Below are 20,503 nucleotides of genomic sequence, written 5' to 3' on the forward strand. Positions count from 1 at the left end.
GGAAATGTCGGTTTACAGAGATTCTTGAGACTCCACTGAACTACCTTCCAGAGCCAAAACCAAAAGAAAGCTCTTTCTGCAGTTGATAGGCCTATCCATAAATTTCCCATGGGTCAACGAGGTGGTGTGCTTTGGGTCACATGAGGTTTTATCTTTGCCACATTTTTACATTATATATTTGTGTTTTAGGTTACATATCTTCATATGGACTATAAATATTCTGTTTTCTTTAAATTTATGTGCAGTTATATCTTATATGAGATATCTTATATCTCATAAATTATGACGGAAAAATAATCCTATAAACATAACCATGGTATTGTTATTAGGAGAATTCCGTCTAATTCTGGTTGCAAAGCACTACAACAAACATTCTCTGGGGAAAAAATTGTGTTAAGAACGTTAGAACTGCTTATAAGGCTTTCAAAGATTTTTCCTCATTAGTATTTAAAGTAACAGTCAATCCTTATTTAAGAAGTATCTAGCTTTGCACAGGGGCAGAACCCTAGCCGATGTTTATCCCAGGCACCATTCAAAATTACTGCGAATTGAAAACTTCTCCCAATACCTAGCTGTGACAATTTGAAGTATAGTAGGCATTGGCAATTTTTGACAGTCTCTATGGAGACAGTTTAAGCAAAGGAAAAAAAAAGGAAAGAATTACCAAATACTGTATACAGCTGGTTATATACGCAGGTAATGCCGCAGAAGCTCACATAAATAGATGGCTTTCAGATGATCTAGATCTCACTATCTGAGCTAGGGGAGTATGTATTTTACTCATGTCAGAGATCCTACGGTATTAAAAACCGCCTTCCTTATGAACAGTAGCTTGTGACTGCTTCTGGATTTCAAAATTAACATATGTCCAAAATTTGTCTCTTTGGTTTCAATTTTTGAATAAAAAACAAGAGCTGCACTAAAAAAGCAAACATAAAACAGGATTGCCAGTCTGCTAAGGAAGAAAGATATTTAGGATAGCATGGAAATAGCAGGATGCTTCATTGGCTTTTGTAATTTTTATTGTGCTTCTAAGACTTATCAAGGAATTATGAGCATAATATAATTCTTGCTCAAAAATTTCCAGCACAGTGATCATAAGGCATTCACTTGAAAAATGGATTCTTAAGTTCACGTAAAACTTTCTGAATGTCACACATGTACATTGTCCTATATTTATCTTTTTAAATTTCAGAATAATATGAGGGTACTAACAATTAGGTTACAATATTTGCGTTTACAAGGTAAGGTCCCTGTTGTAGTTGTGTCCCACACCCAGGAGTGTGCCTGTCCTATATTTATCTTAAAACTCTTAAGAAGTTATGAGTAATAGGGCAGCGCCTGTGGCTCAGCGGGTAGGGCGCTGGCCCCATATGCCGGGGGTGGTGGGTTCAAACCCAGCCCCGGCCAAACTGCAACAAAAAAATAGCCGGGCGTTGTGGCAGGCGCCTGTAGTCCCAGCTACTTGGGAGGCTGAGTCAAGAGAATAGCCTAAGCCCAAGGATTTGGAGGTTGTTGTGAGCTTTGTGATGCCACGGCACTCTATCGAGGGCGATAAGGTGAGACTCTGTCTCTACAAAAATATATATATATAAAAGAAGTTATGAATAATAGAAATGCCCAAACAGATAGTTAAAATGAAATGAACACATATCAAAAATACTGATGCCTTAGGAGGAATTCTTCCTGGAAAATTGAAAATATAGGAAAGGAAGAACATGGTTAAGAAAACAGGTGAATATCTATTCCACATTACTCTGTGGGATTTTAAATATTCTTCTAGACTTTCCCTAAAAAATCAACATCGTTGATTTTACCAAACATCGTAACCTAATTGTTTGTACCCTCCTATTGATCTGAAATTTTAAAAAATATATATTCTTCCCAAATTAACCGAGGCAAAAGTAGAAACAACTCTCAGCTTGTTGCTGCACAGTTCGCCATTAGGGGGCGACAGAGTGCAGACACAGTACAAGGTCCGCTGAGAGCGCGCAGAGGTGCAAGGTGGGGAAAATCCAGAGCGTCTTCTGAGAGAATTTGCTGGAATACCCGTGTAGAACATAAACACCTACCTGAGAGACACAATAAGCAACTTGAACCATGTTGGGCCTTCTATTCACCATAGTAATCTCTTTTGCAATAGAGCGTGAACCAAAATTATTGTTTCTTTTTTGGTTTTCCCCTATTTGTCATATTAAGAAAAAAGTATCCAGTATCTTTGATGTTTGTTTACTAATTTGCAAAATGAAGCTGAATTGTTACCCTTATTGTTTTTCCATGACTGAGACACGTGAGAATTAACTGATCAATGGGAGCTGTCCCAGCTCCCAGACATCTGAAAGCGTCAGGTGGGCGTGGGCACCTTTACCCAGCAAAGGAAACTGCTGTGGCCCCTGCGGGGGATCCCCGAGGGGCCGGACTGTCCTCTTGTGCAGTTCACGGATCTGAGGTGCCTCCCCAATGATCAAGGGTAAAAACAGAAAGACAAATATGCCCTCATAAATAACGATTAACACTACTTATTCCTCTATTGGTCAAATACTTTTAAAGGAAATTAATTCAAATACAGTGATTGGTCAACTTTCCTTAAAACTGGCTTCTAGTCATCCACATTAACAAGGAGGTGGTTCCTGTTAAGCTTCAGACAGTTCTAGAACTCACCATTACAAAAGATGTACAACTTCTCTGTTCAGAAAAGCTGTGATTAACTGACCTGAGGATGTGAACAGCCTAGAAAACAGATGATTGAGGGGGGCAGGGTTTGAAGCATAGAAGGGAAGGAAAAAGACATATTGGGAGTGACAGGTAAGAGCCAGCTGCCACGCCCTGGAACACAAGACCTATGGGACTCAGGGAGCCACACTCTTGCCACAAGGGCCCAATTTGCATAATTGTCAAGGGGACAGTTCATTTAAATGATTTATGAGGTGGGTTGAATTAAAGCAATTAAACGGGTAAAACTATAATGATGATAACTGAAAGGGGATATACAGACTTGGAGTGTAGATTGTCTTATATTCATTGAATAACTTAATTTTTAAAATAGTATTCAAATCTTAACATAAGGGACCAATGAAATGAGACCAACCAGTTTGGCCAAGCACTTGATGCCCTGACAGAAGTTAAAACGTTTACTCAATTGAAAAATACTAGGATGGGGAGGCGCCTGTGGCTCAGTCGGTAAGGCGCCGGCCCCATATACCAAGGGTGGTGGGTTCAAACCCAGCCCCGGCCAAACTGCAACAAAAAACAGCCGGGCGTTGTGGCGGGCGCCTGTAGTCCCAGCTACTCGGAAGGCTGAGGCAAGAGAATCGCTTAAGCCCAGGAGTTGGAGGTTGCTGTGAGCTGTGTGAGGCCACGGCACTCTACCCAGGGCCATAAAGTGACCTTGTCTCTACAAAAAAAAAAAAAAAGAAAGAAAAGAAAAATACTAGGATGGCTTAAATGGGTAGAAAGAGACACACCACTTTTAGAGTATAATAAAGTATATTTTATGAAACATTTTCTCTTAAGTACAAATCACATTTTCTCATTTATGACTTTGCTACACGTTGCAAATGGTGTTGGGATTTTTTTGTGAGAGAACAGTAGCTATCTTGGTATATCATATGAAATATGGCATATTAAACATTTTTAAGTAACTTTGTGTACACAGCATTTTTCAGTGGCTAACGTGGGTATCTTCAAAATCCTGTGACTTTAATATATACTCTTGAGCCAGAAACTCTACCCCTGGGAATGTATTCTAAGAAAGAGTTTAAAAGAAGAAAACAGGTCTTTGTATTAAATGTTTATATCGTTGTCCTTCATGATAGTATAAAAAAGACTAAATAAATCTTAACTTCAAAAACAAAAAAGAGAGAAATGGTAAAGAAAAATATAATATATAGGCATAAATGTGAAGGAACATGGTTCTTCAGTAATTTAAAATGAAAAAACTGAGGAAAACAGGACAGGGTGATTAATACAAAATATTAGTGGCAATTGATATACACATATCTTACTTCTGCAAAAAGTTTTATCCATATATAAACTTTTTTTGGATTGGAAGATAATCTGAAAGAATGTTATAAGCTATAGGCTTATGATTAACTTGTATATTTAAATTGATTTAATAATGTCTTGAATTAAATGACCTTTAAAATGACTGGAAAATGATTCAGTCTTTATCATTTTTAAAATATAATAATTTTAATAATAGATACATTGTTAGTAGTTTTATATTGATTTATGGAAGTAAACCATTTTACCCTCTTAAGTCACACATGGCTAGTAATTCTTACCCATTCATTAGTTTTAAGTTATTCATTACATATATTTTTAAATTTAGAAATTCATGAAATTTCTAAAAATACTGTTAGTATTAACAAATATTTCCAGTTACCAGACTCAAACTCTGAAATTTTAGTAACATGAATGCCTGTCTTCTGATCAAAAGCATGGATAGAAAGAGGGTGGCAAAGAGTTTAGGAAGGGGCCAGATCATAGACTGAAAACAGCCTCCAGCAGGTTGGTCTAGTGGAGTTTCTATGATAATTTGCAGGGAAAAAAAAAAAAGTTCTGACCTGTCAGTAATCTACTCGTAACTATGAAAATCCAAGAATTGGTCCTGATATCTGAGCACATGGATCTAATAACTAATTAGTCGTCATCAAAAAGTCACTCGTAGAATTGCCACGCAGATTCTGATTTTATTTCATGATGTTTCTATCATTTGGAAGAGAGAATGCTTTTTAAATCTATCGTAAATGAACTGTATGCATTTTTTTTCCCTAAAAGGTAACATTTAGGTGGTCAATATAAATTACACTGAGTTTATGTATTCAACAAACATGTTAACTTTCATTCATTGAATTTTTAATGTGGATATGTGGGATGCTAAGGCTTGTCATTTCCAATATTATAAGTATCTATTACAGATACTGGTCTTGATGCTTAGTTTAAAAAGAAAAGAAACTCTATTGAGAGTTCAGTGCACGGGGAATTTCTACCAATATTTCTCTTCTAAGGTAAAATGTTACATGTTACCTGCATATTGTTTGTTGCATTCTAAAGTTCTCTGCTTTCTCTTCTTAAAAAATGCATGTGTTTCCCCCACACTGAGAACGGAGAATGTTAACTCAAATGTAGCATGGGATGTCTGCCTACCGATATTTCCATGTGTACTGTATGTGAAAATTGTTGTCTGTGAAGGAAAAGTTTAAAGAATGAATGTGGATACCTTGCTGTTAAACTGAATGTGGTTTATTTTCTGCTTGTCTGAGAAATTGCTGGAGAACAACGTTGTAGGAAGGTGTCTGTACTTCCTATACTGGTAGTTTGCTCTCTGTATTCTTGCCGTATTCCTGGCCTTTGAAAAAATCAATGGGACAAAACCCTAACTCTTCTTTAAAGCTTGAACAGACTAGATTGTAGATGTGCTCAAACCATTTGGACCTTGGTTATTTTGATTTAATTTAAAGCACCCGTCAAAATATTTTAATTATGAATCCCACAGAAAACCCTTTTTATTTGTTTTCTTTCCTTCCTCTTGGTTTTTTACAACAGGAAATATTAAATGTCAAGAAAAGTGCCATGCCATTATCCAAATTATCTTTTAATTAGTACCAGTTTAAACATTGATTACATTGAAAATCATTTCATTTCAGCCACAGCGTCCTGTGTTCACTCATGAAAACATTCAAGGTGGGGGGGAACCGTAAGTATTATTCTTATCTTCTAAATTCAAGACTAACCTTGACCCACAAAAGGGAAGATTGATGTACAGAAATGTTAAGGTGGTGCAGCTGGGCAAGGGGAAGAGATCAAAGAAAAACTCCTGAATACAGAGCAATTGCAATAGTCTTCATCTTTTATGACAGGGATCAGAGCTAATTTTAAAAAGAAACTCGTGGTTGTACAAGAAGGTTTTAATTTATGTGTCAGGAGAACATTCCAATGCTGCAGTGATTCCTAAGGCTTGTAGGTCTGTGTCCTCTCCTTTCCTGGCCACGTAACTAATAACTACAGCTTTAGAGACACGCAGAAATAGTCTAACATTGTTTTTATATCCATTTGGAGATGGTTAAAGTAAAAATAGACCTAAGGTGACATTAATAACATAATTCCAAAATGACATACTCAGAAGGGTCTTTCGAAAATGGCAGTATTAAAATGCTCACTGTTACGGCCGGCACGGTGGCTCACGCCTGTAATCTCAGCACTCTGGAAGTCTGGGCAGGTGGATTGCTTGAGCAAGAGAAAGACCCCGACTCTAAAAATAGCTGGGCACTATGGTGGCCGCCTGTAGTCCTAGCTACTCAGGAGGCTGAAGCAGGAGGATTGCTTGAGCCCAAGATTTGAGGTTGCTGTGAGCTACAATACCATAGCACTCTCCCAAGGGCAACAAAGTGAGACACTGTCTCAAAATAAATAAATAAATAAAAATCCCTCACTGTCACTCAGTGACACGAAAATTCCTTCCACAACACCAGGAAAATGCCTTTTCAAACTTGCCTTTCAAATTCTCTTTCCTTTCTGATACAGAAGTTAAATCAACCTGAAGAGTATAACACGTTGTCTTTAAGATTCTCTTCGTGTGTGTGTGTGTGTGTGTGTGTGTGTGTGTGTGTGTGTGTTTGGCCCCATTTTGCCCATGACAGATGTCCACGGGTTGTGTGCTTCCTGCTGGCTACTGCCTGTCCTGTGCGTCAGGAGCTAGACCCCCTGGATGGTGCTGTCATGGACCTGGGCCTTGCCAGGCGTGCCTGAGATACACGGGGTATCCCAGTCCATTGCCACACTCTGCTGGCCCAGAACGGAACAGGTTAACAAGACCCCTCCTCATGGCAGGTCCTGGCCAGTGGCCGGTGACTTCATCCTCCTCGGGTCCTCTCCTCACTCCTCATAGACCTGAAACTTAGTGACTGTCACTGAGACTGGCTCTCCCAGAGTACAGCCATTGTCCTTATTAAGGGACAGTCTTTATCGTGGAAAGAACAGATTGGAAATAATAATCACTTACAATGCCACTTAACTGGAAAACTTTAAATACAACTAGTAATTCTAAAGTTTTTGTTTTTTTCTCCTATGAATACAAATGGTGATAGGATCATATCACAAAAAATAAATTCCAGGGCTATTTAAGTTGATTGCACTGCCAACACATTATGTTAAACAGCTTTTAAGGAGTTTATGAATGAAAGGGTATGTTATATTATGACACTGTCTTATGTGACGTGGAGTTGATATACCCAGCCGTGGCCATTTTGTTGTTAAGAAACCACAGAGTCCACACAGGTGGGAGGGAGGCACATTTCCACAGTCCTGCTTTGGATATTACAGAACATTCTTTGTTAAATTTCTATTTGGTTACGGCCTGAATTAGTGGGATTACAGGGTATTGTTTAATCTCTTTGATTTAAAATCTCTTTGCGCGAAAGTAGGAACATAGGTTATATCACTACAATTCAGAGTTGAGGAAAAATCAGTTCTGGGGAAAAAGTGCAAGTTCTAGAGAGGGTTTCCATTTGGCCCAGCAGTTCCTACTGGAAAAGACAGATTTCTTTCTGAGCCATGCTGACCCCACCACCATCAATCATGTCACCACCACATCTTCCAGAACAGCATTTTTAATTGCAACAGACTGCGTTTCCTGTTGTGTAGACTGATTTTGAAACTCAGTGGAGGTAGGAGGATTTCTGGAGGGTTTGTTTACATTTACATAAAGCTCCTTTTTTGTTTTGTTTCTCGTTTTTTCTTTTTTGTGGTCTAATTAAACCAGAATGGTGAGTACATTTTGACAAACAGGCTGGCTTTCGTCACTTAAAAATGAGGTATGAATCCATGCCAATTTTCGTTTCTTAGCTTTGGAACTTTTAGCTCCTTCAAGCAGCTGGTGTGTGTGGTCTGAAGCAGGCCTGCCTCCCTCCCTACGTGGCTGACTCCTGAGAAGCTCAGTCACAGAATCGGTTGTTCCCAAGTGAGAGGTGCCATTGAAATAGCAGCCCAGGCAGGACCAGCTCTCTTTGAAAGATGAAGTTAGAAAAAGCACCATGTAGAAATCAACTGCTCAGTCTCTTGGACATACCAAAGATATCACCCCTCCCCCCAAGTAGCTCCAAAATCAAATCCTTGACACAAACCACAGGATAATTTACCCACTGCTATTGAGGCTGGTTGGATGCAAACATCTGAATCAGGTGCCATGGACATGCAATACCTCCTGGCTTTTTTCACCACTGCTCTGGGGTTCTGGTTAACTCTTCTCTTCCCTTCCCCAAAACCAGAACACTCTCTCTCAGCAAAAGACCTCAGAAGGTCAGAAGAAGAAAAGTGAGCCAAAAGGCTTACTAGAAGGACACAGTATTAACAGGGGAAGAAATCTCTGCTGTAGGAATTTCAAGCTTTGGCACAGGCTGGGGAAGGCAATGTTTTCTAAGAGAGGGTGTGAGCCCACATCGTACTCTCTTTTTTTCTAGACCCCCCCAAAGTTAACTTTTCCAAGTCCATTAGTTCACAGAGAGGGAAGCCAATGGATCAACATTTCTTATTAATGATGTGAATACAAGTAATACTATAGTTTTGTTCCACCAAAATATGATATTCTGACTTAATAAAGTAATTAGAAATAAATTATTCTTATTTCAGAGCAGTATTCCATATTATCAACTTTTTTTTTGAGACCTATTCTGTCACCCCAGGTAGAGTGCCATGGCATCATAGCTCACACCAACCTTAAACTCTTAGTCTCAAGCTATCCTTTTGCCTCAGCCTCCCAAGTACCTGGGACTATAGGCACCCGCCACCATACCCAGCTAGTTTTTCTATTTTTAGTAGAGATGGGGGTCTCACTTTTGCTCAGGCTGATCTCAACTCCTGAGCTCAAAGGATCCACTCTCCTTGGGCTCCCAGAGTGCTGGGAATACATATGTGAGCCACCTCACCCAGCCTATTATTATCATCTTTTTGAAGTTTCCATAAAAAATATATAATGCTCCCTAGAATGTGGTTCATATTTCCTTGCATTAGCAGAATCACATAACTGTTGTGAAAAGCAACAGAAACAAATTCACCAATTTTTTAAAATATCCTCCTTACAGTACTATTGTTTTAGTAAAATTAGGAAACAGTTTTCATGTTAGCTGCATTTGAAATTCTTCCTGACCTTCTCAATTGCTCTAATTTCTGTCTTTACTTTCCTAAATGCCAGTCCATTTGTTAAATGCTATTTTATTACCACAAATCCAATGTCTGAATTCATTACTTACTGATGAATGTCACCATAATATATGTTCTCAAAGAATTCAGGCAGGGAATGTAAAGTGGTAAAATTCCATCAGTAATTCTTCTTTTTTTTTTTATGTTTCTTTTTTTTTTTTTTTTTTTTTTTTGTAGAGACAGAGTTTCACTTTATTGCCCTCAGTAGAGTGCCGTGGCCTCACACAGCTCACAGCAACCTCCAATTCCTGGGCTTAGGCGATTCTCCTGCCTCAGCCTCCCGAGTAGCTGGGACTACAGGCGCCCGCCACAACGCCCGGCTATTTTTTGTTGTTGTTGTTGCAGTTTGGCCGGGGCTGGGTTTGAACCCACCACCCTCGGTATATGGGGCCGGCGCTCTACTCACTGAGCCACAGGCGCCGCCCAACCATCAGTAATTCTTTATATAAAGTTAACACAATTTCCCCAGAAACCATCTAAGAAGGAACTTAGGTCCATAATCTGCTGTTTGAGGCTGACTCAGAGATAACTGTACATGGGATTCAAACACTCGACTTCATAGGTGAATTGCATCAAATTTTCAAACTCTAAATGTTCAGAAAACACTGAAATAAACTGATTTAAAGCATTCAGCTTGGTGAAAAAATAATCTTCCCTTTTCTAGTGATTCCCATGTAGCGATTTAGAACAAGTGTGTCTGTGATGTGTTGTACACGTAGATCTCAGTCCGAACCATTTGGAATTTCAGAGTTGTTAAGCCTCAATTATTTGCTTCTGTTTATGGCTAACTAACGCTGTGATTCCTTTCTTGTTTTTCTATAGCTGAATAATGTAAATGTCACTTATTTTATGTTCTATACTATCATTTAATGTCTAGACAATGGATATTATATTGGACCATTGAAATGCAGGCCTGACTTATGAACGTTAAGATATGTTAATCTGATTCATGAATGTTATGAGCTTTCATGAATATTCCTCATTGTGATTCCAAAATCTTATCAGAGTGGTTTAAATTCCTATGAAAGTCTAAATATTGGTATTTATTTTACACGCTTGCCAGACTTTCACTATCCAATATAATGTTACTAAAAATAGAAGTGATAAGGATAAAATGAATACTGTTCTTTCTTCTATAGTTTTGCAAAGGTGCAAAGTTCTTTTCTTGACACCTCGTTTTTCCTGTTCCAGGTTTCAGGCTCTGTATAACTATACTCCCAGGAACGAAGATGAGCTGGAGCTTAGAGAAAGTGATGTCATTGATGTGATGGAAAAATGTGATGATGGATGGTTTGTGGGTATGTGTACGTTTCTTTCACACACATTTGGCTACTGCGTCATTTGCTGAATTGACTCACTCACGTGGTTTGCTGCGATAGTTACGCTTTTTTTTTTTTTAATTCATAAGGCCCTCGATCTTTCTTTTCTTTTTTTTTTTTGTAGAGACAGAGTCTCACTTTATCGCCCTTGGTAGAGTGCTGTGGCATCACAGCTCACAGCAACCTCCAGCTCCTGGGCTTAGGCGATTCTCTTGCCTCAGCCTCCCAAGTAGCTGAGATGACAGGCACCCGCCACAATGCCCAGCTATTTTTTTATTTATTTTTTTGTAGAGACAGATTTACCGCCCTCAGTAGAGTGCCATGACATCACAGGACTCACAGCAACCTCTAACCCTTGGGCTTACGCAATTCTCTTGCCTCAGCCTCCTGAGTAGCTGGGACTACAGGCGCCCGTCACAATGCCTGGCTATTTTTTGGTTGCAGTTTGGCCGGGGCTGGGTTTGAACCTGCCACCCTCGGCATATGGGGCTGGCGTTCTACTCACTGAGCCACAGGTGTCATCACCCAGCTATTTTTTGTTGCAATTTGGCCGGGGCCAGGTTTGAACCCGCCACCCTCGGTATATGGGGTCAGCGCCCTACTCACTGAGCCACAGGTGCCACCCAAGGCCCTTGATCTTTCATACATCACATGTACAATGTAATCAGAAGGCTACTGCATTTTGCATAGAGTTCAGTATTTACTGCTTCTGGTATGTATATGTGATTTTCTGCATGTTTTATTTCCAACTCAATGAAAAGAAGAAATTTTCTTTACATAGCAATGACCAGAAAAGACCGAGTTCTAAGTCACCAAAGTGGTCCCCCAGTGAGCAATATCAATGCTCTGTCCAGTGGGAAATGTCAGCTGCCAGCAGGGAGGACCCAATGTGAGAGGGGGCAAGATGAAGTGAAGAACCCACTCACTTACTAGGTCCACTGTAGGTTCCCTGAAAGTCCAGTGATGACTCTGAGTTTTAATTTGTGACAGGAGAGAGACGTTCCATTCTCCCCACTTAAAAGGAAATCCCATTCTTACAGTCTTCAAAGAAGACTAGAGGTTTTCTGAGAAAACATTTGTAGATAAAGATACCATACCCTGGGATGTAGAGGGAAAGGTGAAAAAAATACAGGCACAGGAGGATTTAGGAGAGCAAAAGAGGGGGAAATGAAGCTTTCTCATCAGTGGCAAAATAATGAAAGAACTGATGCCTCACTGCAGACACAAGCCCCTCGTTCTCTCAATATTTTCAAGAATTCCCATCTAGCAGAAGAGTAAAGTGGTTTACCTACCAGGGAGAAAGGAAAACTATCATCAAAGCAAGACAGTCAATTTCAGAATATAAATGAGAGAGGAGACCCCATGCTCTGTATCTATGCTGGAATCCTAAGGAAGACTTCAGTGTGCCTTAACTTTCCATAGACTTTTGCCTACGTAGAGTTTCCAAGGATAGCGCCATTTGCGGCACCAGGGGATTATGATGCTGGAGTGCCCAGTGACAGAGCCCCCTCCCACAACTAGTAGTGAAGCTGCTTTTCTTTTCATTAGCAACTTGGAAAATTGTTCTATTACCTCATAAAATTTCTCTATTTTATGAGGGGCTCTGTCGGAGCTTTTTTTTTTTTGTCCACTTATAGAATTAGAAAAGTCAAGTGCTATTTTTAAATGAGTGACGTAGCATTGAGCATCATCTTCTATGAGATAATAACATTGTTTTGACAGTGACAGTGTCCCCGCTAATGTCCTCATGTCATGCCCATGTCAAGGGACCTTCTGGCCCCGGAGTAGCCCTTGCTGTTAGGATTTTCCAATGCTCCTGTCACCCTGCCAGCCCAGCCACCTCGCTCCTTCCTGCTCACTGCTGTGTAGCAGACAGGGCTGAGTTCGCAGCTGGCTTCCTCAGCCTGGTGACTCACACCTGTAGTCCCAGCACTCTGGGAGGCCAAGACTGGAGGATCTCTTGAGCTGAGGAGTTCAAGACCAGCCTGAGCAAGAGTGAGACCCTGTCTCTACTAAAAATAGAAAAACTAGGGTGGCGCCTGTGGCTCAGTGAGTCGGGCGCCGGCCCCATATACCGAGGATGGCGGGTTCAAACCCAGCCCCAGCTGAACTGCAACCAAAAAATAGCCGGGCGTTGTGGCGGGCACCTGTAGTCCCAGCTACTCGGGAGGCTGAGGCAAGAGAATCGCAGAAGCCCAAGAGTTGGAGGTTGTTGTGAGTCCTGTGACGTCATGGCACTCTACCGAAGGCGGTAAAGTGAGACTCTGTCTCTACAAAAAAAAAAATAGAAAAACTAGCTGGGCATGGTGGTAGGCACCACAATACCCTGGGTAACTAAGATGGGCATGGTGGTAGGCACCACTATACCCTGGGTAACAGTCTCAAAAAAGAAAAAAAAAAAAGACTTTCATTTCCTAGTTTGCAAAGCTGAGTCTGGGTTAGCCTGCTGAGGGAAGCATACCACTTAGGCCTAAGGCTCAGGCAGCTGAAACTGCATATTACTCTGTCCTCCTTGCTTCTTTTTTTTATTTTGAAACAGAGTCTCACTCTATCACCCTAGATAGAATACTGTGGCAACATCACAGCTGATAGCAACTTCAAACTCCTGGGCCCAAGCAATCTTCCTGCCTCACCCTCCCCAGTAGCTGGGACTACAGGTGCTAGCCATCATGCTCAGCTAGTTTTTCTATTTTTAGTAGATACGGGGTCTCGCCCTTGCGTAGGCTGGTCTCCAACTCCTGAGCTCAAGGGCTCCTCCTGCCTCAGCCTTCCAGAGTACTGGAATTACAGGTGTGAGCCACCACGCCCAGCCTCCTCCTGGCTTCTTGACTGAGTTATCTTCCTTCTCCCAAATCCCTGGGGAGTCACTCTCTTAGTGAATCCATGTAAGAGGGTGCCCAAGCCCACTCATATGAACCGATATTCCACCCTTGTCACACCGCCTCCCCATTTCATTTATTGCTTCTATTTTTAGGAACCTCAAGAAGAACCAAATTCTTTGGTACTTTCCCTGGAAACTATGTCAAGAGGCTGTGAATCGCTCCCCTCCTGGTCTACGCTGCCTTTCAGCCTTGCGTCGTCATACACTCACCTGACACATCCCACAGGCCATTGTCATCCTGTGCCATCACCAGGGCCACCCACCACCAAACCACCAGCAGAGTGCCCACTGCTGTGGCCTGGGAGAAACACCGGCCTCCAGGGGAAAGTGCAGAGTCCTGCTTTCTGCTGGAGACTTTGAGAAGTCAAAATGTGGGATCAGGAAAAAAATCACTCTATTTAAAAAGGGTAAAACATTTAAGGATTTAAAGCAAAAAAAAAAAACAGAGTCTCCGATCTCATGGCTGTGTCTCAACATCTCCAGAAGATGCTCTTCTCCCAGGCAACCTGAAGATCGTTTATTAGGAAATGCTGTGGTTTGCATTTTCACATTTTTAGCTTGGCAGTTTATTTTCCTTTCACGAGTTTGCCTAGTGTCTTGGTTTACACGATATGACAACTGTACTTCTGCTATTGTTTGCCTGCACTTACGTATTATAATATGCACAGTGATTACAACCTCTAAAGCCAGAGTAGGAAAGTTAATTTGGGTGAGTGTGATTTTGTTGACTGAATATGAGTTTTCAAATAGGAGTCTTTTCCTGCAAATTTTTTTGTACTTTTTAGAAGTGCAAAACAGCGAGTGTTTAAGAGCCTTTGGTAATAATCAGAATACAAGAGGATTAGCTAGAATACAGTGGGGGGACAAAGCTATTGTGTTGTAAAGTTGCATTGCTATTTTATATTAAAATGTAATAATTAGCATCATGAGCAACTCTTAGTGTTTTATTTATCTGACAAAATTTAAGTATAAGCAGTGTTAGTGAGAGGTGCAAAGAATTATTCTAGCATAGACACTTGAAAGTATCAGTAAGCAATACTTGTAGGTGAGATTTCACTGTGTGTACACATACACATTTGCGATTGTATGAAAACATATGATTCATATGATATGTTGTACATTTTATGGAAATGTAAAAGAAGCCGCGCATTATTTTATAGAAATAGAGTATAGAAACATCACAAGTATTAAGGTTGGTTTTAGCAAGGGTTATGATCAACACAATTATTTTTACTATGATAATTATTTTTCTTCTATGGAACTCAGAATCCTGGCTACATTTGAGGACAGGAATAATGTTGAGGCTGATTTTCCTGGTGTGTGTAAAAATATTTCCTAGGAATAAATTAGGCACTTTTTAGAGATGATGTTAAATCATTCAGGTTTTGTTTTCTGCCTTGAGGCAGAAATTTGCAAAATGATATTGGGATCTGAAAGATTTAATATGCTTACCCGTGCCTGAATTACACATACTCTGAGAACTAGCTTTGTATTTCTTATGACTTTGCATAAGAACTGTTCATCTTTGGATCTTGAGCACCTTATAGCAAAACTTTTTATGGCATTTTTTCCGTGGACAGTGGTTGATCTTTTCACAATGTACGTAGACTTCGGAATTTTGTACATATGTTTGCTCTTTTTTTGTACAGACTATTTAGTTATTGAGAAAATGGGAATTTCCTAATTTGGTCTTTATCCTGCATTTAAACTAAGGTAAAACATTTTCAGCATATTATCTTTACATTGTCTCACAGATCACAAGCACCTCTCCGTGGTGTGTTTCTGTCAGATTGCATTTACATAAAAGTTGATGAATTTAAGGGATTTTAGAAGCCAAATTAAAATGCACATAAGTACCGATTACAGAGAAATTTCATTAGGAAGAAGGTAAAGAAACATCTTTGAGTAGCCTGCCTTGATCACTGTCAAGTTCACAACCAGCTTTATATTTTAAAGGCTTTGGGTTTGAAATTAAGTCAACTGCATGCAGCTTTGCTGATAAATGAATAATTCTGTCTGATGCCATTTATGAGAAAAGACTTCAATATCCGTTGCCTGTCATATTTAAGAAAATTACTGTTTCTACTTCTGTATCTGATTTTAAAAGAAAAAATATTCAGACCTGGCTTTCAGGTATTTAACTTTGAATTCTTACAAGCAAAGGTCATTGTGTTTTTTCTTGAATAGACATATCTAATAAATTTTGCTTGGAAGTATACCTCAGTTTTTCTTCTTGACATTTCTCCTTACCTAAGTCTTGTATTTCATTCCAAATTCTTAGTTAAGCTCAGAGAAAATGCATTTGCTTCGTGTCGTCTTAGCACACAAATGGAGAAAAAGGGTCTATCACCATTAACTAAGAGGAGATGTTTTTAAACCCACCACCAAAGCTTGATTGCTAAACGCTCTCTGGCTAAAAATTACTCCTCCACTAAACTAATACATTTTAAAATATTTCCACCTTGAAACCAGCCATTTTTTTCCCAGGGAGGAGTAATTACAAGAAGTCCTAAGCACCTTCCCAGATTTATCAGATAGTTGATAAATTTCTATCATATATAATAGAAAATATAATGTATATAAAGTGAGACTCTCTCTACAAAAAAAAAGAAAATATAATGTAAAATAACTATCTTAAATTTAAGATAATATAAAATAACGATCTTAAATTTAAGCTTCAGTATGGTTGGTATAGCAACCTCCACAAATACCCTGAAGATTTAGGGAATTTCAGATAAATGGTTACAGTGGGGACCCCTTTCCGTCACACACACACACACGATACGCCCAGTTGGATCCTTTCTCATACACCTTAATCCCTTCTTGCTCTGTATTTAACCTTTCTGTACATCTTTCAAATCCTCTCTGGTCTCCTCTGTCCTGCTGGATAATTTCCGCTCTATATGAGCATTCCACCAAAATGGGTTCACTCTGTCCCTCTGTGTAAAGAACATAGCCCATAATATTCTGTTTTCACACAGGCCCCTAACAGTAATACCATGGATCAGTCTGAATCTGGCCATCAGTGGGGTGGATGAGCGGTAGGAAGGAACCTTCTGTCACTCAGGTGCCCAGTTTCCCTCCCTGTGTTGGCTGCACCCTCACGGAAAACAAGCACATCAATTTCCTACTTGATCAAAAGCAGAAAGAACCTGTGTGAGTAACTATTTCATAAATTATTCATTGCTCCATCTCTCTTCCTAGGTGGTCTGTTTATGTGGCCTGAGAATCTCTTCCTACTGTTTCTAGATTGCAGCCATGAAGCGATGTATTCTTCAAACAAGCATTTGCTCAAAGAAGAGTAAACACTCTGTTAGCTTCCAAGTGCCTATTTATTCAAAGATTTACTCATTTCACCCCCTCTCCAGAGTTGTTTAATATGTCAATGAGAATTCCAAATTTTTCACTTTTTGTCAATGATGAGAGTCAGAGCATAAGCAGAGAGTGGCATTTTTGATGAACAGACTATAGCAAGGATTGGCACACTATGGCCTGTGGACCAAATTCAGGCTGACACCTGTTTTTCTATGCCCTGCAAGTTAAGGATGGTTTGTTCATTTTGCACCAGAATGTTTATTGTAGCACAGTTCACAATTGCCAAGACGTGGAAGCAACCCAAGGGCCCACCAACCATGAATGGATTAACAAACTGTGGTATATGTACACCATGGGAATACTATTCAGCCATAACAACAGGTAGAAACTTTACATCTTTTGTGTTTACCTGGATGGAGCTGAAACACATTCTTCTTAGTAAAGTATCATAAGAATGGGGGGGCTAAGCGGTCCAGAGCAAGTGGAGGCCTTATCGACGTAGTCGGTATTTCGGGAGTCTTCAAGCGTTAAGTCTTTCTCTAAGTCAAGATGAGTGATAAGCCAGATTTGTCGGAAGTGGAGAAGTTTGACAAGTCAAAATTGAAGAAAACTAATACTGAAGAAAAAAATACTCTCCCTTCTCAGGAAACTATTCAGCAGGAGAAAGAGGCTGTCCACAAATCATAAAATGGAGATCCTCTCTCAAGAAAAATTTCAACATTGCCTGAGATCCTTGGTTTTAGGCTTGTTTTTTGTAAACCTGTGTGTTTAGAGATTTTAGGCTTCTTGTGATGTCCTCTTACCTATAGTTCTTGGCTAATAAGTTATGGGTAACCAATGTTTTAAGTTCATTTTAAAATGCCCATTGGTACATAAATTCTAGGTGGCAGATGCTGTCAGTCTCATCATTGAAGACCTTAGTGTGTGTAGTCCTTACACCACCTACTAGATGAGCCGATTTTAACCTTCTACAATGGGTGCCTCCATTGCTTCATAATCTTCATGAGATTTCATGCTTTTGCAGCTTCTTATAGTTTATTTTCATTTTTAATGTAGCAATAAAATATGAATGTGAAGTGAAAAAAAAAAAAGAATGGGGGAAAACATCCAATGTATACTCAATACTAATATGAAACCAATATATAAACAACTATAGGCTCACATGAATGATAAAACACAAATATAGTCTAGCAAGGTGGAGGAGAGAGGAAGGAGAGGGAGGGGGAAAGGTGGGAGAGGAGAAGAATATGATGGAGAGGGCAGGGGGAGAAGGGAGGAGGAAGAGGTGGGACCTCATCTAATGTGTGCAATGTGAGGGTGTTCAGCACACACCCTGGGAGAAGGGCTCGACTTCAACTTGAACTTTACCTTAGAATTGAAAACAAAGTAACCTAAAAATTTATGCCCTATTAATTTGAAATTTTAAAAAAGAATGTGGCTCCGCACCTATAGCTCAGCGGAAAGAGTGCTGGCCACATACACTGGGGCTGGCAGGTTCGAACCCAACCTGGGCCTGCCAAACGACAATGACAACTACAACATAAAAATAGCCGGGCGTTGTGGCAGGCTCCTGTAGTCCCAGCTCCTTGGGAGGCTCAGGCAACAGAATCACTTAAGCCCCAGAGTTTAGGGTTACTGTGAGCTGTGATGCCACGGCACTCTACCAAGGGTGACATAAAATAAAGAACGTTTTGTACAGATGAACGCTGTACTGTCTCAAAAAAATAACGTTTTGTACAGATGAACGCTGTACTGTCTCAAAAAAATAAAGAACGTTTTGTACAGATGAACGCTGGCAATCAGTTGATGACAGGGAACGCTAACTTTGAACCCCAACTACGTGAAATATTATCTCCCCAGGAAAAGAATTTCTTTTCCTTCAGTAGATTTATATTAGAAAACACTATATTATAATGATTATTTTCTTAATTTAATCCACAAAAATTGATGCAAATGTGTGTTCTCTTTGTTAATATGTACATAATACTTTAATTTTGCCTCCTGGCCCACAATACCTAAACTATTTACTGTTCCTTCACAGAACAAGTCTGTGAACCCTTGAGCTATGCTAGTTGCCAGCAACCAACTTGGAAACCAACCAGGGGAACAAGAGTAGGGGACACCTGTATGTATATGCCGGGTAGTTCCTCACATATGTTCTGTGTCTTTATCCTCACAACACCTCTAAGAAGAAACCTGCCTTGTGCCTATTATATAAACGAGGAAGCTAAGGCTCTGAAAGGTTAGATAATTTATCCATATGTAAAATGTATTATACATAATATGTGATGGGAATAGGATTTAGAATCTCAGTTGCCCATCTCCCAAGCCCGTATTCTTTCTTCTAAACCACCCAAGCTTGGTGCCGAACATGCTGTTGATCAAACTGTGTGCTCAGACCTGCATCCATCCACCTCTTTCCCTTTCCAACATTCTCACCAAGCCAGCATCTGCCCCCCACCTTGGGGAAGTGGGGAAGTGGGAATTTTTTTTATTGTTTCAGGTTAATTTGAGGGTACACAGAATTAGGTTACAATGTTTACATTTTTTAAGCATATCCCTCTTATAATTGTGTCCTGCCCCCAAGAGGTGTGCCACTCCTAACATTGTACCACCAAGCAGGAGCACACCCTTCCCTCTCCCACCTCCCCACAGACCCAGCATGTTACTGCACACTAGATGGCAAGAAGGAGATACGTGAGTCATTAGGAAAGTTTCAAGATACATAAAAATCAAGAAACATAAAAAGAAGCAAATGAATCCTTCCCAGCAACCGATGAGCTGAACAAGTTGAAACTTGGGTAGGTGAATCAGAAAGGACGCTGTTGACCATGTTTCTTGGAAATGAAATAACGGACCATAACACAATCTATCTCAAAACTTTCATAGTGACCCACATATATGCCCAGTTCAACACAATAGTGTGTCCTTAGTCCTAGGGAACTTTGGTTTCCAAGATTGAACAGTGAGCAGTGAGACTATATTAATAGTTCAATTACTAACATGTGTTAACTGAGCATGAGCCTGGCCACGAACTAAGCTGTGGTGGTGCTTGGGTGAAGCACATGGTATTGTCCAGTGTCATGGAGACAGGCAAGGCCGGCATGCTCTAGGAACACTGTGTGCTTATTGGGCACCTTGTAAGCATACAAAGCCCCAAGATGACTCATGAAGTGACCCAGAAACTTAGCTCCCTGCTAAATATAGCCCCTCTATAGCTCAGAAAAGTTCTGTCTGAGCTCACACATCTTGACCCAAAAAACTCTCAGGGCAAGACAGAAATCTGCCTGGCAAATCTTCACCTGTTCCTTTGGGGTTTCTTGTTTCATTCTTTTCCCTAAAATATGATGGGTGATTCAGTCGTCCCTGAGTCTTCCAAAAATAAGTGTCATTCAAATACAAGTTTTGTTACCATTAATGGCACCAGGAAAAAAGGGCCAGGTTGCACACTGACACCACAGAAAGCTTGAGAATGACTTTTTTAAGTGTCTTTTTTTCTTCTTTTTTAATTCTGAAATCAATAAGATGCTTACTGTAGGAAAAGTTAGAAAGCTATATGTGAGAGAAAGGAAGAAACAGATTTATTCAGAGTCCCATTTAGGATAAAGACTGCAGTTTGGAGTGTTTTTCCTCCTGAGTATTTTTCTGCACGTGTGCATTAGTGTGTGTGTGGCATGTAGGTAAAAATGGGATTATAGTGAACATATTGTTTTATAATCTGCACTTACTCCTGAGTAGGACCCTGAAATAAATACATAAATTATATTTTTAAGTCTATTTGACATTGACA

The 20,503-nt window shown here is 39.9% G+C and overlaps 2 protein-coding genes and 1 non-coding gene across 11 annotated transcripts in view; all 3 read left to right on the forward strand.

Annotated features, from left to right (window-relative positions):
• The window catches only part of SORBS2 (sorbin and SH3 domain containing 2), a 231,929-nt gene extending 216,313 nt beyond the window's left edge, over positions 1-15,616 (forward strand). For all 9 annotated transcript variants that reach the window (XM_053584201.1, XM_053584209.1, XM_053584217.1 and 6 more), the window contains 3 exons: positions 5,649-5,698; positions 10,390-10,496; positions 13,492-15,616. In XM_053584201.1, coding sequence (XP_053440176.1) covers positions 5,649-5,698; positions 10,390-10,496; positions 13,492-13,553 — 219 coding nt within the window. In that variant the 3' untranslated portion in view covers positions 13,554-15,616. The remainder of the gene's footprint in view (positions 1-5,648; positions 5,699-10,389; positions 10,497-13,491) is intronic.
• LOC128591941 (U4 spliceosomal RNA) lies at positions 484-628 on the forward strand. Its single transcript, XR_008381711.1, has one exon. It is a non-coding gene; the product is annotated as a U4 spliceosomal RNA (small nuclear RNA).
• A 1,617-nt stretch (positions 15,617-17,233) lies between the features above and the next one.
• On the forward strand, positions 17,234-17,458 carry LOC128588944 (thymosin beta-15A-like). Its single transcript, XM_053595762.1, has one exon. The coding sequence runs from the start codon at positions 17,263-17,265 to the stop codon at positions 17,398-17,400; it is 138 nt and encodes a 45-aa protein (XP_053451737.1). The 5' UTR covers positions 17,234-17,262; the 3' UTR covers positions 17,401-17,458.
• The last annotated feature ends 3,045 nt before the right edge of the window (positions 17,459-20,503 follow it).

This window comes from Nycticebus coucang, chromosome 1 (assembly GCF_027406575.1).
Source record: "Nycticebus coucang isolate mNycCou1 chromosome 1, mNycCou1.pri, whole genome shotgun sequence".
Taxonomy (NCBI): Eukaryota; Metazoa; Chordata; class Mammalia; order Primates; family Lorisidae; genus Nycticebus; species Nycticebus coucang.